At 39.1% G+C, this 19,843-nt stretch overlaps 3 protein-coding genes across 3 annotated transcripts in view; all 3 read right to left on the reverse strand.

Annotated features, from left to right (window-relative positions):
• Positions 1-1,949: 1,949 nt before the first annotated feature.
• LOC147248633 (olfactory receptor 6C4-like) lies at positions 1,950-2,915 on the reverse strand. The gene has a single exon (XM_086179099.1). The coding sequence runs from the start codon at positions 2,913-2,915 to the stop codon at positions 1,950-1,952; it is 966 nt and encodes a 321-aa protein (XP_086035225.1).
• A 1,613-nt stretch (positions 2,916-4,528) lies between these two features.
• On the reverse strand, positions 4,529-5,527 carry LOC147248634 (olfactory receptor 1-like). The gene has a single exon (XM_086179100.1). The coding sequence runs from the start codon at positions 5,525-5,527 to the stop codon at positions 4,529-4,531; it is 999 nt and encodes a 332-aa protein (XP_086035226.1).
• Positions 5,528-16,493: 10,966 nt separating this feature from the next.
• Positions 16,494-19,843, reverse strand: part of ubl3a (ubiquitin-like 3a) — a 36,476-nt gene continuing 33,126 nt past the window's right edge. The window contains exons 4-5 of the mRNA XM_086226941.1: positions 19,604-19,681; positions 16,494-18,320 (exon numbers count right to left, since the gene is read on the reverse strand). Coding sequence (XP_086083067.1) covers positions 18,268-18,320; positions 19,604-19,681 — 131 coding nt within the window. The 3' untranslated portion in view covers positions 16,494-18,267. The remainder of the gene's footprint in view (positions 18,321-19,603; positions 19,682-19,843) is intronic.

Genomic DNA, 19,843 nt, shown 5'->3' on the forward strand with positions numbered 1-19,843 from the left:
CAGGATGTGGCCATGCCCCTAGTCACAGGCCTCCAGGAGGCTGCAAACCCTGACATAAGTAAGCCAAAGCAATCGCCTCTGCTACCCAGTGTTTTATGATCGGTTTCCCCTCATGAGGACCAGCCCAGGAGACGAACAGCTGGTCTCTTCTCCTGAAACCAATCATCCTATCCATGTAAGTGCACACAGCACGGACTGGACACAACAGCTGTAGGCACTGCTCCTCTGGTGAGGCAGCAAAGGCCACAAAATCAATAGGAGAACAGGAGCCCCCCACTTTAGGCACGAATGCCGGATTGGACCTCAGAACCATCCTCACATCCCCTGGGAAGAACTGAGAGCATGATGGATGCACTGAAAGCGCATGGATGTCACTGACTTGTTTAGCCAAGGCCAGAGCCAGTAAAAACGCTGTCTTGAGAGGCACGTGGTTAATGTCCACTCTCTCCCCCCAATGTCCACTCTCTCCCCCTAAGCCCCTCCAGAACCACAACCAGATCCCATGACAGCACCAGTAGTCTGGAAATGAGGAGAAGCCTGCATGCTTCCCTAATAAAACGGCAAACCAGCGGGTGCAGGCTCACAGTTTGATTCCCAAACCCCACATGACAGGCAGCCCTAGCCACCAAGTAGAACTTAATTGTGGCGAAGGCTTTCCTCTTGTCAATCAGGTCTTGCAGGAATGACAACATTGTCCCCACCGGACACTGAAAAGAAATGTGGCCATTCCTGTGACACCAGTCTACAAACACTCCCCACTTACTGCAGACAGAGGAGCGGTCAGTCCCTCAGAGATGCCCCAAGCTGGTTAGCGCCCAGCTACAGACGCACAATAAGATCTGTCTGTGGACAATTTAGCTAGCTAACCCAGAACGAGAGATATGCTCTGACTGAGAAGAGGTGTTTGAATGAGGTGGTGATGTGCGCAAGAGGTATTCATGGTCAGTGGGGCTACCAGGATCCGGACTGACAAAGTTCACCAGCCAATCAGGATTGGCGTAATGAGATTTATGCTTCTGAGGGCTGCTACGGGGCGTGCATCCCATAGTGAGCCATCAAGCGAGTATTATGACAGAGAAACACAATGATTTGTCCATTCATGGTTTTGACAGCAGGCTACGATATGGGTGTTATAGTCATTGTTCAGGTACATTTCAAAATTAAATGTGAACTGTTTCCAGCTTCATTCATACTGTATGCATTATCATAAACAGCAAAGATAAACCTTTAGTATTCACATTTGAAAAGTTAATTTCAGCATAAGTTTGACATTATTACTTGGGAAATGACTGGAATAACGATCCTATTAGCAAAATTGTTGCTGATTACCTTTTGGTATCAATCAATTGTTGCAAGTTTACCTGACAGTTTATTCTAAAACATTTCATCCAAAATCCAAATGCCAGAAAACTGTACAGCTAGAAAACTGTAGTACATTTGTTGTGCTTATTTTGTTGCAAAAATGTTGATTCTCGTAAATTAAAATTTGAAACTAAATCACTGCGCATTAACTTGAGAATATTTGGAACAGATATGAACTAAAAAATATACATGTTTGTATGAATACATACGTTTAAATAATTTCCAAAGTGATTGAATTGATTCATTATATTGTGAGCAGTGTTGACTGTAAACTCTAAACCCTTGCTCAAGTGTGGACCAGCTCTGTTTCCAGTCTCATGAGTTTTCTCATGAAAAGGATCTTCATAATGTCAGATACTGTAGTTTACTAAGCAGGCTCAAACACATAATGTGGAAATCATGCATCTAGATGTGCTTTACTGTTCATCTTGACAATGTCAAGTCCAATTACCCTAGTACTTTTTACAAGGAAACAAAAGATGGCAGGACAGCCTAAGAGAGACTGGACTATCCCGCCGATGCCAAATCTAATATTTCATCTTTCTGGTAACAATAATAATTCAACTCAGACTAAATATCTTTTAATTCTACGGCCCAATTTTGGGTTGCCTTTTGATTTTCATCAACTTTTTCACAGATGCTTTGATTTCCTGTGTCTGTAAAACATAAACAATCGGGTTCAACATGGGAGGGAGCACAGCAGTCAGAGACAGATTGATGATCCTGGCGTTCGGATGAATTGTCCCTCCAAAGCGATATACAAATATGACAGGAAGGAAATTCATCGCCACTAATGAAAGGTGACCTGTGCAGGTTTTGCAGGCTTTAATTCTTTCCTGAGCTGTGGAGATTTTTGTCAAAGCATAGCCAATACAGCAGTAACTTGCCAAGATAAATATTAGTGGAATCCAAAGAACAGAAGCAATTGATATGACAGCAATTATAAAGCTGGGTGTAACATCATTGCAGGCTAAACGATAAACTGGGCCATGGTCACAGTAGTAGCTGTTGATAAGCACAGATTTACAGAAGGAAAGTCTTGTAATGAGGCTGACTGCATGGAGTACAAGAATAATGACAAAGGCCCAGAAAGCACCAACCAAGCTAAACATTAACTTGTGGGTCACCTTCACTTGATAGTGCAAAGGGTAGATGATGGCTATCAGTCTGTCGTAGGAGAGAGCAACCAGATTAAGAGCCTGCATAGAAAAGGACATGAAGCAGAAAAACATAAAAGTCAAGCACTCATTGTAGGAGATTTTCTGATGGTTAAAGAGGAAGATGTCAAGGACCTTTGGTAACAAAGCTGTGCTATGTAAAATATCTGCAAGAGCTAGATTGAAAACGACAATATATTTAGGAGTTCTCAGGTTATGATCCATGACAATTACAATCATCACAATTGAGTTTCCCACCACAGATACGACATATATTATAAAAAGAAAGACATAGTAATAGATAACATTAGGTACGCCAACAAAACCACCGACTATGAAATACGCAGGACGCACAAATGTGATGTTTCTCCCGAGAGCAGAGTTGAACAACTCCATTTGAAGATTTGTCGGTTTTCAAATTGCCTTACAGAGAGAAAGAAGACCTCGTAATATCAGCTGTGCAATGTCTTGTGGAGGCAGAGGCCACCTCATCTGCCTCTAGCTCTCTGTGACAGAGCTTTAACTGTTAGAGGAGTTGGTCATAACTTAAAATCTAGCACGCTCAAGTTCCCTTTTGACTCCCAAGACAGTTAGGCCCTGAATGACCCTGCCGGAGATGACACAGCCAATACCGATGAAGCATTAAAGAAGTTAATTAGTTCGTTTGAAAAACAGAGGAGTAGTGTGTTAATGACCAACTGGGAAGTTGAAAAGTTCTGACGTCTTGAGTGGGAGAACAACATCTGCTAAACCATCACGGAATACGAGATCCTTAAAAAAGGAATTTCACCTTTTCCCGCTACGTGAATGCACTAGAATGTATTTGAACATGTCCACCACAAGATAATTATCACTGCATTTTTAGCTCCACCATAGGTTCAGATCTCTGCAACATTTTATTTTCGCAACACTGTTTAGTTGTGCTTCACTGTTTTGTTTTGTGTTTTCATTTTTGTATTTTGAGTGCATATGTTCATTGAAATTTTTAAGCAGACAGTACATGGAAATGGAATGGTTATGAAGTTCTAACTGTGCCACTTCCAAAACTGCGTTGGTGTGGCTATTATTCTCATTCCCTCTCTGTATTTTCATTTCAATAGAGGTACGTGTGGCTCAGGAGTTAAATCCCAGAGTCAGCAGTCTGAAAACTAACTGCAAACCCGAGTTACCTGTCCTGGGAGAGGCTATGTGAACAAGGAAAGAGCTAGCAGCCCTAAATTAGCAGATTTCATCCAGGCAACAGTTTGTTCGAAGTCATTCTGTCATGCCATGCTGAAGCTTTTAAGTCAAGTTCAATTTTCAAATTGACATTTCAAAGAATGACTGGGCTGTTGAAAGGTGGGTTTAGTATTCATCAGAAGTCCCGCTGCAATTTTTTTGAAGTTAGGCAACAGCTGAGGCAGACGAACAAGGCGTCACAACGCACACACAGTCCTGTCTTCATGACAGAGTGAATGCAGTTTTGATTCTTTGGGAATAATATCAGTCAGCGCTTATGGAAAAAAGACATGACGCTTTTCACTGACAAAAATGTCCTATCGAAAACAGCAGTTCCTCGCTATCAAATACAAAACTGCTAACAATTAAATAACTAATAAATGAACAATAAATAGATAGCATAATAAAGTTCCAGGTAAGTAGACAGGATAATTTAGCAAAATATTTAGTATGTTTGATGTTGATTATCAGGCCGTGAATATGTTAGCATGTTTACATTGACATTTGCATCACAAACAAAGACAAAGAAATAATGCATTCACAGCATTTTCATGTTTCCTTGCTGTCCTTCATTTTCTTTTATTATTATTACTTTTACAGCTTTCTGATGTAGATATTTCTGTAACATCAACCCCAACCAATGTCACATATTTACACCTTTCAGTAAAAACATCTAATTGCACTTCTTATTGTGTACAGTTTACACTCAATTTATAAATATGTGCTTGATGTTAATTACAATTCTTTGCTCATATTTTATGATGAGCAATGAAGTTAAAGGAAAATTACAGTCAATCAACAAATGGACAAAGTATAGTAAATTTTTTCTTTGCAGTTTTTGATTTCCCTCTGATTTTTAACAACTTTTTTACAGATTCTTTGATTTCTTGTGTTTGCAGGACATAAATGATGGGGTTCAACATGGGAGGGAAGACAGATGTCAGAGACAGATTTATGATCCTGGCATTTGGATGTATATTTTCCATCAGGGTAAATGTAATCAACAGAGGGATGAAATAGATAGCCACTAATGAAAGATGAGCTATGCAGGTTTTAAAGGCTTTGAGGGTTTCGTGTACGGTGGCCACGTTAGCCAAAGTAAAGCCAATATATAAATAACTTATCAAGATAAATGCTAGCGGAATCCAAAATATAAGAACTGGGAACAAACAGCTCACAACATAATTAGGAAAATGGCTGTTGCATGCAAGTCTGTATATCTGGCCATGGTCGCAGAAATAGCTATTAATGACCACCGATTTACAGAAGGAAAGTCTTGTAATAAGTCCAACTGCGATGAGTACAAGAATAATAACAAAGACCCAGAAAGAGACAATCAGAGAAAGCATGAATTTGTGTGTCACCTTCACTTGATAATGCAGAGGGAAGATGATCGCAATCAGTCTGTCATAGGCAAGAGCAACCAGATTAAAAGACTGCATGGACAGACAGGTATAGCAGAAAAAGAGAAATGCCATGCAGTTGTTGAAGGGAATGTAGTGGTGGTTCAACAGAAAGATGTCAAGGAGCTTTGGCACCAAAGCAGAGTTACCAAACAGGTCCACGAACGCTAGATTAAAAACTGCAATATATTTAGGAGTTCTCAGATTATGATCCAAGTATATCACAGCCATCACAATTGTATTCCCTACCACTGAAACAATATACACAAAGAAGAGGAAGACATAGTAATATTTTATATTTGGGATGCCAGATAAACCAGTTATCATGAAATAAGCAGGATGAATAAAAGTGGCGTTTCTCCCAAAAGGTGGATTGAACAGCTCCATAGCAAAATTGCCTCAGTGCAGAGAAAAATATCTCCTCATCAGCATTAGTGCTGTCATCATGGTCTTTTTATGTAGATTGAGGTACTCTGTCAGCCTGTCAGGACACTGGTTTCACGGTTTCAACAGGAGGTGCCATAAGAGCAGGTCAAATCCCCTGAGTCAGCTCTTTGTCATCAGAAAAAACAAACAAAACCTTCCTTCCTGCCTTTCAGAATGCAATTATTTGACCATATCAGCATAATTCTACAATGCACCTTCAACATATTTTTAGGGAGAACAAGTAAGTGGTAACTAAGCACGAGAGTGATAAACCATGATTATAATTTCTTGGGTTAGAATGGTTCTCTTTCTGCACTATGGCTGCCAGTACCAAAATTCCCAGTCAGAGAATTGGGAAATGGCAAGGTCAGCCAGTTTTTGCGAGTGCCCTCAAATCATTCATTCCGCCCCTGCTCACAGATGTGCTCTTACCTCACTCGAGCTTCAGTTGATTTGCTGTATTTGATGTGTTTGTGTTTGTTGTCGGCACAAATGACTTTTTTCCACATCCCCTGACAATTGGTTGTCCGTCATCTCGAACAGGGCCGTTATTATTTTTTAGCTAACCAAAAAACTCCCAAACCATTGACATCTGCAGCTTATTCAGAGAGAATACTCGGACTCTGCCAGTGTCATCGTGTTAATTAAGAGAGATACTTTGATGATGCTGATGGCCAAAAAGTAATCATTATGCTGTTGTCCACGCAGAGTTTGTTATTTAGGTTTGGATTATAATCACAATAACAATATCTATTTAAATTTTGGATTTCATTCTTGACTCATTGTTTCTTAAATTCAAACTGCTAAATGTGGGGAAAGTTCTTTTGAACACCCAAATTAATATTTTATTTGACTGCCACATGACCAGTGATGTTGTAGAGTACTGCTTGACAAACTTATATTTTGGCCCTGTGCCGTGGCATGCATGCAGTTGGACTTGATGCATTACGCAACATATCAGGACATGGCATGATACAGAGAAAGACTTGGAGTTGACTGCTGGGTTGTTTGATATTGCAGTGCACTGTAAAACAGCCTTTTGTTTCCTTAAAAGTATTTAGTAGAAGTACTGCCAGTTCATAACATACTCTATGTGGTGCAAAGTTTGAGGGAATTCAGTAATCACCTTACTGACCAAATTGTCTCTTCATTTGGTAATAATGATGTGTCGTATTTTTTTTTAGACTTTACAAAAGATGTTGCCATGGTTTCTGATCATATTTTGTCCCCCAAAAAGTTTGATAATGTGTTTCATGTTATTGTATAAACGGCTGAAATATTATCTCTCTGATAGAGGTTAGTCTTTATAAAGGGTTGTTATTCCAACAAAGCAAGACTATATGGGGTCCCTCAGGTGTCCATTCTGGGACCTTTAGTGTTTCTTATTTATATTAATGTTTTGTTTAATGTTTCCAATGTTTGTTTTCTCCGAATACCGGTATGTTTGCAGATGACACAACTCTCGTTCTCCTTCACAGAAATTTTCATTCCTTGATGATGGACACTAACTATTGAGAATAGGTGCGTGGTAGAAGCATCCACCTTGTAAATGTAGGCTAGTCTCTTGATCTGCAGCAGTCCAGTCAGAGAGTCACATCGACACAGGAATCTCAGCTTCTGTTCAGCTGTCGTTCACACCCATGAACAGTCATATGCTTTCTGCGGTCACAAATGATTTTCAACATCGAATCAGTGTATTTTTTCTCTCTTTCTATTTTTCTTTACTAAAAGCCAAATTAGGATCAACTTATTTGTACAAGTGGATGTCATACTTTGTTGAGCTCCCTATCAAAAAAATGAAATAAATGAATAAAAAGGCAAACCTTCGCCCAAAGAGTATTGGCTTTCAAGTGTTCATATGTAAATGCCCTGAGCGCACAAAAATGATTTTTCACTGTTGTATCAGTTCTTTGTGAAGCCAGGTATATCTAGCTTGAAGCTAATAATGCCCAATTGCCATCATCTACAAACAATAGCAAAACTGTCCAAAAATGTCAGTTTGTAAACACTCAAATGCATTTTCCGGTCTTCTTTATTCAGTTGTATGTTTGCATCCACAAACAGTTTGATTTTTAATACAAAGATACTATACTATAACCCTTCAGGGTGTGATGTTGCCATGAACGATTACAGGTGAGTGTGAGCAAGTTGGTTCAACTAAATGTGAGCAAGCACAAAACTGTAAGGGGTAGCGTTGGTCAAATCAAACTGTTTGTGAGTTACTAAAGGTGTGGATGGAAAAAGAAAACATGGTTTATATTGCAGGATTGGCTTGTAACATTTAAAACAGATGACTATAGAAATTTTACCTGTTCTTGGTAGTTTGTGGTCATTGGCCTAATTCGCTTAAAGCTAAAAAACAAAAACAAAAAACTAGCTGGCTCTTCCTGCATTCTAGAGTCACTAAAAAGTCTTTGTGAGACTTGAAATTACACTTTGTGGGTAAAGCATCACTTTAATTCATAATCCTCTTATATTTGCTCACTTTGTTACTTTAGGATTCTTATTTACCAAAGAATAAGAATTTACTATGGGGATTAGGGGTCATACAATGCACTTTGTGACAGAGTAAATCCTTGTTGTTTTTTTCATCCTGAGATCCAGATTGTTTTCTTCTTTCATTCCCCACAAGTAGAATGTTCAAGCTTAGTTACCCCTGAGATGAAAACTGACACAACTCTGCCTACTGAGACAGTTAATGAGTTGTGAGCACTGTCCCAAACCTTTTGGGATAATCGGGGGGGGGGGGGGGGGCAGATTAGGCTGCAAGAATTACATTGCAACATGTTGTAATGAACTTTCTGTGACCTTGTACCTTAGTGAGGGAGCAACTATAGAATAGTTGGATTGTCTTGTTTTGATTATGTTGTTGCTTTTCTTGTGTCAAACACATTGAAATTGATTTGATAATCCAAAAACCTCAAAAAAAAGAAAAAATGCTTATTTTGCTCAGAGAGGTGGAAATAAAGACACATTGCACCGTTTACCAGGAGGGGGACACATGCCTGTGTGCTGGCCTTAACTATGTAAGCAGGAGTACAACATGGAATAAGCAATTGTAGTGGACTAAATGGATACTTTACCTGAGAAGTGTATTTTGCCTTTCTAGTAATCACAACTAAGTGCTTTGATCTCAGGAACTTGTTTTTCCCGCCTCCTTTCCTTATTTGTGACTCCAAAATGCATTATTAGGCAACCATGTATATTCAAGTATCTAACGGCCTCTGACAGCTAACAACAGCCAAACTTACCAATATTTATTTACAAACTCCACAGATGATCCACACTTTAGCTAGTTAGCGTCTCAGTCAATGCAGGTGACTCAACCAAGCTTCAGGCATTTTTCGCATGGACGGTTTGTTGCGTTCCCAGACTCCTGCCTCTATTCCTGCGCTACAAGCAGCCATAATTTTTTTTAATTTCCAATTCTGAGTTTACACTGGAGACTATTAGAGCCAAGGGGCCATAAGACCTCTGAATTCAAACTCACACATACAGTATTGGCCATAGGGATCTTATGGCATTGTCTCTAATTTAGTGACGTTAGCCTCCCGTGTGTATTATTGAGGTTCAGATTTTCCCTGTGAGAGATTTCATTGTTATTCAACATTCTGCTAGAAAATTCACAAATTAGCCTCTGGAGGGAATTAAACACCTTTCCATTTACTTTAACGGCGTAAAGCAACCCGGTCCTCCTGCTATGTACAGTAGGGCTATTATACACTGTATATTCATCCAAAGTTAGCATTTGCTAGGAAATCAGTTGACTGTTTCCTTGAAGAGATGCTTACAAATCCAGTGATAGATTTGATTACACAACCACGTGCAATAAAGGAAATTTGACAGTAAACACTCAAGAGCCTTATAAAGAGATGATTTATTTTCTAAATAACTCAAAACAAGGAGTCATAGTTGTTAAAAAAAGGTGTTGACTAAACTGTTAGCTTTATCAATTAAGCTAAACAATAATTAAATGCATAAAAGAGTTAAATTAAGAAAAATGATAATAACCTGAAGAGGCACCTTCAGGTTTACCACAAAGAAATCAACTAAAACTCGATAAAAAAAAATAGTAGCAGTTTTCTTTGGCTATTTAAGACTAAATGCTCAGGTTTTAAGTCACCAAAATTTATAAAACAATATGGAAACAAAATTATGACGATAATGATGATTGAAACTAACAAGGTAATTTGCCGGACTAAAACTTATTTAAAAGTAGCTGCCAAAATGAATACCTCCAATAGTGTGTCAATGATATTCATGAATTTCTCACAATATAGTATTACTTTTAGCAGCAGTCGTAGCATTGATAGTTGTGCTACTAGTAATATTGATAAGCCGTTGTCGTAGTAGTCAGTGGTGGAAATTAAGTATTTTTTACTTGATGTTTTTTACTTGGGTTCAATGTCAGTGTATCTGTACTTTGTTTGAGTATTTATATTTTTAGAAACTGCATTTCAAAGAATATTTTTCCACCGCATCATGTATTTGAAACCATCAGCGAATAGTTAACTTTGAAGGGAAAGATCATCATATCATCATACTTTCAAATGTGAAGTCTGACATCTTCAAGAGCAGCACAGCTCCATCAAACACCATTGTAACATGACCTTTAGAGGTCAGGAATACCAGGATGAATGCTCCCGCAGGAGCACAGGAACACACAAATATCACTCTCATCACTTTTAGAAGAACTTTGTTGGAGAGTTTTTACTTTTAACGGAGTGTTATCTGAGCATTTTGACTTTTACTCAAGTAAAGGAACTGTGCACTTCATAATTTACTGGTAGTAGTGCAAGGTGTTAGCATCACTTGACAAGTTAAGGCATGAGAGCGGCTGAGGTCAGGAGTACACAAAGTAAATACATACTATAATTGTAACAGATTATAAAGTTAGCTTTTTACTTTTCTCCCCACCCCTCTAGGAGGCCAACTCCAGACAACTTCCCCACAATGTCACTGTAGTGTCTCAGTTGTCCTCGGGGGAGCCCTGTTCTGTTTTTCTCCTTCTATCAGCTGGCTTCTCACAGGAGAACAGTCAGACCTGTTGTGATCAAACTGACTAATTGATCCTGCGAGAGTACAGGGTACCTTCCCCTAACAACACAACATGACACAACTGTTCATCACACGCATGCTGCAACGTAGTATTGTTTGAGACAACTTTCTGTTGAACTTTTTGCCACAGAGCTCTTGAACTTTTGAGGAAAAGTTTTTCAAAGACTGGAAATCGAGTTGTCAGATAAAATGTCATGTCTGTCAAACTCGTCAGCGTGTCTAAAATCATCTGCATCATAATTTCATAATTCCACACCCTTTTCAGGCCCCTGATCGAGTTAGTAAATTTTATTATTATAATATTGTCTTGTAGCTTATCTCTTATAGCCCTTTACCTGGAAAAAGATGGTATTTATACACTCTTTATGTTGTTTTTATATCATTTTACTTGAATTACTCAATCAGGACTCTCTCTTCATCAGTCTTTCTTCTAGTCCTGTAAATATCTACAACTTTTTTCCAACTCCTTAATGTGAGATGATTTATAATTTTTAGATTTTTTGTAAAATATTCCTTTTCCAGGTCGCTTTGGATTTAACTTTTGTTTTCCACAGACCTGTCAAGATCCGAGTAAATTAGAAAGAAGTGACAAGAACTGTACCCAGTATGTATAATGGGACTCATATCAGGTATATATATGATGTTTTATTTGTGGAATTGTATATAATCTAAGAAATGTCTGCATTTTCTGATTTAAAATGTGGACATTCAAGGTACAGGTAGGGTTTGGTACCAAAATTTGGTTCCAAGTACGAACTGAATTAAATTTTGTGAGTATCAGGTAGGGCAGCACGGTGGTGCAGCGGTTAGCAGTGTCGCCGCACAGCAAGAAGGTTCTGGGTTTGAGCTGTCAATAAGAGAATTTTAAAGTCTATTATCTGTGCAGGAAGCAATCTCAGCCCTGCGGTGATGTAATCCCTCCTCTTAGTTCGAATGAGGACCTGGGGAGTAGGATTTGGGATATATTGTAGTTTTTTAACAGATGTATTTTTTGGGTCAGCAAAGGTGCTAATAGAGTAGTCAAGTCTGCTAAAAACAAATGCAAAAAACAAAAAAACAAATGCATCTCAAGGTCCTGCATTGACATGAAGTCTTTGATTTATGCAATATTTTTGAGGTAGTAAAAACCGGCTGTTATGCCTTAAATCTGACCATGGGCGTTAGATGGTAGACCACAACTATGCATAGACTTCTGACCTGGGTTTTAGTCTTCAAGCTGAGGGATTCAAGGTGAGCACATAGTCTCTGTCTCTTCTCTTCGGCACCAAATACAATCATTTCTGTTTCTTAATTTAGCTGAATAAAATCGTGTCTCATCCACTCGTTGATTTCATCGATGCACTCAGTAAGTGACTCCAGCGGACTGTGTTCATTAGTTGACAGACCAAGGTAAAGCTGTGTCATCTGCAAAATTTGAAAAAGCGGACACATATACAGATTGAATAAGATGTCCAAGAATCGATCCCAGGGGAACGCCACAAGTCATTTTTATTTGCTCAGACACACAGTTCCCGATAGCCACAAAGAAGTCTCCGGTCTGTAAGAAAGATATGAAAAATTTCAACTCCAAGCCAGACAGACCAAGATAGTTCTCCAGTCTGCTTTATAGAATGAAGTTCCACGGTATCAAATGCAGTGCTGAAGTCCATAAAGAGCAAAGCAGCGAGGTTTCCACGATCCCCCTTTGAACAGATGTCAATTAAAACTTTCAGTATGGCTGTTAATAAAGTTGGAAAGCTATAGTAAATTATTCATTTCATTCTTATCAATACAACTTAATATAAAAACTGAAATCTTAATGGTAAATATATTAATGCATTTTTACCACCTGATGGTGTACTTCTAATACTAATACACTTCTTTTCTTACTGTGATCAGAAGCTCTACAGCTGAAAATAGGACTCGTCAGTGCTCTCTGGTGGACCAATGATGGCCACACAGGTTTTTTTTTAAAGGACTTCTTTCTTTTTCTTCTTGTTTCAGAATCTGAATCCTCATATTGTGCTTGTTCCTCACCAGCACTCTAATAGAACTGGACCGAATTACAGTCATGAGTAACACAGAGGAGCGGAGAGGCGTCTGGCTACATCTGTGCACATTTCTAGCTAAGCCAAACCAAAAACACTGTGTATTTTGTCACATTTTCCAATGATCGTGTTTGGGTTATAATGTTGATAATAATAGTGAATGAGGAGTATTTTTCAAGAAAAGTACTCAATTGACTCAAATGAATGATCAAGTATCATAGTTGTGTTGAAGCTTGTGTTTTCACTCAATTGTGTGATTAAAGGTCTTTAAATTCTTTGAAATCCACCGTGGAACTCAAACTCCCTTTAAAGTTGAATTAATTCATGATAGAGAAAGGCTGTAGACGCGTGTTTCGTCATCCATCATCAAACAATGAGGTTCTAAGTCTTTGATATTCGTGCTAATCCAGGTATGACAGCGCTGAGGAGTCTGGAGGGAGGAAGAGTACTGATGCCATCTATGCTCTTGTAAATGATAAATGATCCTTCAGAATGACTTCCTCCTGAACTCAGGTAGGCGGATCCTACTTCACCCTCATTGGCCTCTGGAGCTGGAGCTTTTTGCACATGAAATAGCAAGAAATGAAATAAAGGTACATTTCCTAAATAAAAAATACTGAATCCATGAAAATCCACGAAAAAACAAAATTAAAGGGCATAAAACTGAAATCCATGACAGAAAACAGCAAAGTACAAAAAAAGAGCAAAAAAATAAACAAGACAATGAAAATGAAACTTTTATCTCAACCTAAACATGCTCCATAATGTACTATAATATAGCATGATATTTATGTCTTTTAAACTTCAAATAGTGACTTAATGTACTGAAGGGAATTATATTATGACAGAATCCACAGGGTAGTTGGATTTCTGAGAGGATTTAAACGTCTAAATCCTGAAGTTTGATTGCATTCATTATTGCAGCAAGTTTGTGCTAATTACACTTAGGAACTTATAGATGACACGTAAACTCATTAAAAGGGGGATGTGCATTCATTCACATTTTGCTTATGAAATTAATCCAAATTCTATTGCTTGTGACAGAAGTTGAACCCCGGCATAGCATGAAAAACAGAGCTAATTAAAAAATAAGATATATAAGTATATATTTTTTTCATTACTTAAAAGTGAAAGATATATTTGAAATGCTACAATTTGACTCAGTGATTTGTCCTTAAATTGATTTAATTTTAGTTTGTACGGTTCAAAAAATAAAACCAATCAAAATAACATTACACAGAGCAAGGCTTAGTTAAGTCCCCGCCTCAAAATATTTTCACAGTCATCCATCCATCCATTTTCTACCTCTTATCCTGTTCAGGGTCACGGGGGGGCTGGAGCCTATCCCAGCAGCTGTCAGACAAGAGGCAGGGTTCACCCTGGTTCATCCCAGGGCCAACACATAGAGACAGACAACCATTCACACTCACAGTCACACCTACAGTCAATTTAGAGTATCAATCAGCCTCGTCCCCTCTTGATGTCTTTGGACTGTGGGAGGAAGCTGGAGTACCAGAGAGAACCCACACAGGAACAGGGAGAACATGGAGACTCCACACTGAAAGATCCTGTGCTGAAGCAGGGGCACCAAACCCCGAACTTCCTTCCTGTGAGGTGACAGTGCTGACCACTGCACCACCGTGCCGCCTTTTCACAGACACATAAAGAGCAAAAAAAACCAAAGAGGTAATGATCTGATCAAATGCTAGAATGACTCACCCAGAGCTCTCATTGGAACGAAAGCAGACAGAGCACAAAGTGAAATGGGATTAAACTGAACAATAATTGAGAATCCAGTGTCTGATTGTTGCTTCGCATTATTATTGTTAGTTGATTCATCTGGTGTATTTTGATGAGGATACTGTGAACTTTAGGTAACTGTACATAAATCAATCATTCGATGCAATGGACGGGCCTGCAGATATTTGTAGTGTTGTTGTAAATCTATTATCCACAAGATGGCGGTAGTGTCACACTTTACATGCAGACTTACTCCTTTCATGGCTTTCCATAATTCCTGGTATGTCTCGTCTGTCCAAACATGAGTGGGCTAGTTTAGGTGTGTGTGTTACAAGGGTTCCCCACTCATGCTCACTGTCCCACTACGTAATCTCGGCTGTACATGATTCAGCAGTTTGAGTCACGTCGAGATGCAGCTGATACACACATGGATGTGTCAGGTATGTTTGCATGAGGATGATGATGTAGAGCTTTAAAGGCCAGACAGCCACTCCACTAGCTACTGTAGCTGACTCTGTCTGTGTGTGTGTGTGTGTGTGTGTGTGTGTGTGTGTGTGTGTGTGTGTGTGTGTGTGAGAGAGAGAGAGAGAGAGAGAGAGAGAGAGCGAGAGAGAGAGAGAGAGCACAACAGCAAGAGAGAATGAATGAAACAGAGGAGTGGTTGTATTCAAGTATCTGGCTTTCATTAGACAGCATGACAGAAAAACAACAGAGAACTAGTTTACACATCAAGGAAACATTACAGCCAAGAATTAAACCACAAAGAATTATGAATAGAATTTAGTACATCTAATTTTAGACAGGTTGGAAATAACTCACAATAATCAATTCATCCAAATTATATTCAAATATAATGATTATGGTACATGAATTACTGTATGACTGGTTGGACTTTGGAATGGAAAAAAAAATCCATCTTAGATCTGCTGAGATGGGAAAACACGATCAAATCTATACAAAGTCCACCATGGTCTTGCCCCTCCTCTTATAGAGAAATTTATTAAGAAATACTCAAAGGGTCCACTAGGGGGGGCTCCAGAGATTATTTAGTTCTATTTGGAAAAAGTGGTTTGGTTTGATTGTGTAAAAGTAATGTGCTGTAAGTCACATTGGCTTGTGTTATCTGTACCAAGTTTCCGTTTTTTTCTTGAGCAATGAATTAACTTATGTTGGTGACTTTTACTCCTTTTGCCATTCACACCAATCTGCCAGAGGACACCTGATAAAAATTAGCCCTTTGGCTATTTCTGACATGTTCATACTTATTATATAAATATTCATTAATATACATTGTCCCTTTGTAAATAATGTACATGTGAAAGTGTACTTAGCATCTTTAGCGTTAAGTAAATCAAAAGTGCCCCAATACTGGACTGATTATCTTGTATATCGTGTGTGGCCTCTCAGGTTTCAGGTTAAACCAGACTCAACTCTTCCTGATGCACTTTAGCCTTGTGACTGTTGCACAAAGTAGACACGTCACAGAGTTGCCACAGAGGGAGGCAACACAACCTCGCTGTGTTCCAGCCTGCAGGAACACAGCGAGGTTTTGCTGAGCTGTCCTTTAAATCGTCAAAAATGAAAACCACGTTTAACTATGGTATGGATATAACTACATACCAGAAATCAGTATTTGAATATTTTGATATGAGACGTCATATCATATATGTTAGAAGTGAGGTAATTTCCTGAACTGTCCAGACTGGTGAATATTTACCTTCGCCCACACAACCACCATAGCTAAGTTACTGATCTTCCTGATCCAATTAATATTCATCAAAAATTGTGTTAATCTGAAGAAAACAGACAATTTCTAGAAATGAAAACAATTTCAAACGGACATTTTACTTCTAAATGTTAATAGTAGTAGCATCTTTGGATGGATGTGTATGTGCAGACTTGAATGATTCAACCACTCCTATGGAAGGTTAAAGGTCATGAGTCACATGTAGTTGGATACTTGCTGTAACTCAGGCCTTTCTCAATCTTAATTTCCCAAAAGATTTCAGCAGAAGAACTTCACAATCTGTTTCCAAGTAACACTTCCTAGTTGCTTCAACTCAAGACCCAACAGGCTTCAGCTTCAACATGCAGTCAGTCATAACATGAGGCAGTGCGCTTCAATTACCTTTATTTAGTTTACAGATGTATTCCATTTGGACATTTTGGAGGGGCGGGGGAGCGTTAGTGCTATTTACAATTGGTTTGAAAACATTTATTTCTGTACAGATTTGAACCCTGATCAATATAAACAATATTTTTTTAAGACCTAGTGCTGTTACAAAGCGATTCTTAAAAGCGGAAAAAAGAGACATGATTATATTAAATTATACACAAAATGAAAAAATAATAGAGCACAGAAGAAAGTAAAAATAGTCTGTGGATGATTATTGAGGTTCTGCTGCTGTTAAGCACAAGACATTGTCAGCGAGTGACTGTGAACTGGCTAGAAGCTAACCGTATACACAATCATAGACTAAACACCAATATACTGTATATCGACAAGATCTAGAGTCATCATGGTCTATAGAAGATTCATATTAAATATATTCTACACGTTACCTCAGTTTGGAACATTACTTCCCTTGGAAAAATATAAAATAAAACAAAACTTTTATACATTTCTTTTATTAATATGATGGAGCACATGCTTCAGTTGTGCAAAATTTAATTATTAATGCAGAGCGAGAATTAAGGAGAGAATACGATGCAAATTAAGACAAATAAGGAACGATTTCTATCCCAGTCAATTTCCCTGCTTGGACAGCAATCCTTCACAACACTGTTTTAAAAAAGGAGCATCATTCTCGTCTTCCTGTTTGAAAAAAGGGGGCGGAGCATCAGCAATAACAACGGGGATTGTTTTTTAATCACAACACTGGTCGGTCAGTAAAATGCACGGACTGTCAAAACACAGTCACATATGTCACGGACAAACAAATAAGCAAAACAACACTGGTTGTTTGTCTATTTGTGTGTTTATCAGGCTTTGTTTGGCGAAAATATGACATGTTTGGTCTCTACAGCGCTCTGCAGACAGGAAGGAATAGTTTCTCTACTGTGCTCCATATTGGCACATGCAGAGGAGGGCAGGAAAAAGGGAAGCAATGTATGTGTGTGCACGCTTACGCAGGTGTGTGTGTGTGTGTGTGTGTGTGTGTGTGTGTGTGTGTGTGTTCTCTAGTCAGGCACGTCTTAAGCTTTGTCTGCTGCAGAGGGAGATCACACAAGCACATATGGTTGAAGGTGTCAGGGTCACATAGTGTCTGTGTGTGTATTGGCAAGTTGTTAGTGGTTAAAATAGTCAGCGGTCTCTTTAAAAAAGAAAAAAGGCCACACACACACACACAAACTTGGGCACAGCATTACTATGGCAACCAGCTAAAATGGGGAGCCAGTTAGACTTTTGACAGGCCGACTGAGGATGGCTAGACGATGTGTCAACTGTTTGAGTGTGTGAGCGCGCGCACGCGTGTGTGTGTGAGTGTGTATGCGCAGAAGGTTTACAGATGTGTGTGTTTTTGTGTGTTTGTGTAGAGTAAGGAAGAGAAAAACAATACATGCAAATCCACCTAATTCTTCTAATTATCACCTCTGACAATTAATCAAGTAAAACAACGGAATCAACTCATCAATTTCCTGCTCCCAGCTCTGTGTCCTGGATCAGTGTGTGTGTGTGTGTGTGTGTGTGTGTGTGTGTGTGTGTGTGTGTGTGTGTGTGTGTGTGTGTGTGTGTCTGTAAAAGAGAAACAGAAGAGCGTATGTGTGTGTAGATAGGCTCCAGGACAGGGGACAAGCTCGTCAGGTCCTGGACGTTAATGCGAGAATGGATAAGAGGGATGGAGGGCCAACAGGAGAGGAGGAGGAGGTGTGTATTTACAGAATGACACAGCAGTTACTCTCCCCGGTCTTCTCTCTGTTCCTCTGACCTGAAAACGCAAACACACATCAACGTCGTAATTGTTATCAGGATTGTCACTGCTCATTAATACACAACAATCACCTGATGATACTAGTCAAGATGCGTTTTAAAGGCTAAAATCACATTGACACACCAACAATTTTAGCGAGCTCAGCTACTACACTAGATTACAGTACCAGAATTAAACTAAGCATAGTAGAGATTGGAATAATTTAAGATGGAATCATTGAGTAGCTCCAGAATTAACAGCTCTATTATCAGAACTTTTTGGCACAATTTATGATCAGGATTCTGCTGCTGTTCATAGCTGTAGTGAAATCAACTGTGATCCACCTGGACATGGTTGATTATTGGTTTGACAAAGAACACTGGAGCACTAAGATGTTTCGTACACAACTAATCTTGGTTTGGATCAAACTTGAGAGTCAGAAAATCTGGACCAATTGAGGAAGATGTGAAAGTCTACCTGACTAAGTGCTTCAACACTAAAATATTGTACCATTTCATCCTCACATAATCTGAGAGCCGTTTCCTTCTCACCACCTATAACTACAACAGCTAACAATGGGCCTCATTCATGAAATGTTCTCACACACTACAGGAGTTGTTGAAGCCCTCCGTTTAGTCTTACAGACAGGAAGCAAAGCCTGATGGGTAATTGTAACTCCTTGCTCCTGACATCAGTTGTGTACGTCTTCGGTCCATCACCCAAGGTTGTAAAGACAATAGGTGTCAGGAGCAAGTAGTTACAAATACTCATCAGGCTTTGCTTCTTGTCTGTAAGAGTAAACAAATAAATCGTGAAGTGTGTAACAGCACATTTATTCATAAGAACATTTCATGATTGAGGCCCACTGTCAGACAGACTCACCATGTTCATGCCGTGTTAATGTTTTGGACAGAAAAAAGAGAAGCCAGTATCCATTTCCTGCCTTACAACTGAACTTTGCCCTGTAATTACTCTTCCATGAGTAACCGCTTTTCTACCCAGTAAACAGAGGTAATTATTTATTTGCCATGACCTTAATTTGCCCCCGCATGTCTCTAATCAAAGTTTATGAAGTCTTATACAATGCAGTCACATCATGTGATTTCTCTTAGCTGTATATTCTTCACAACATGCTGTATCTCAGGGTTATACAGGAGGAGGCCAATTATTTGCACCAGTAGCCGTTCCTAAAACACAAGCCATGTGTAGACATAAATAAAGGCTGGGAGCAGAACGCTTCAAGTTCTTCAACGTGTGAAAGAAACTCTGAAAGGAAAGAAGGGACACACAGAGCTGGTTACCTTGGGAATTTGGCTCAGGCAAAGTCTCTCTGGCAACTAAATGCATCACTGTGGTCTTCCCCAGGGGCAGTTTGAGAGCTGGAGGGGGTGAGGGAGAGGGGGTGCAGGGTTGGGGGGAGAGAGTGACCGAGAGTTAGAGATGCAAAGCTTTTTCTCTTCATTCAACATCACTATCATCTGTCTGTTCCACTGCTGTCTGGCATGCTAGATAACTGGGTTGCTCTTTTCACTGATGCATAA

This window comes from Aulostomus chinensis, chromosome 15, assembly GCF_037954235.1.
Source record: "Aulostomus chinensis isolate RoL2024-O1b breed Wild chromosome 15, RoL_Achi_v1.0, whole genome shotgun sequence".
Classification (NCBI taxonomy): Eukaryota; Metazoa; Chordata; class Actinopteri; order Syngnathiformes; family Aulostomidae; genus Aulostomus; species Aulostomus chinensis.

Coding starts and splice junctions, on each gene's coding strand:
- LOC147248633 (XM_086179099.1), bottom strand. CDS start 2,915: ATGGAGTTGTTCAACTCTGCTCTCGGGAGAAACATCACATTTGTGCGT.
- LOC147248634 (XM_086179100.1), bottom strand. CDS start 5,527: ATGGAGCTGTTCAATCCACCTTTTGGGAGAAACGCCACTTTTATTCAT.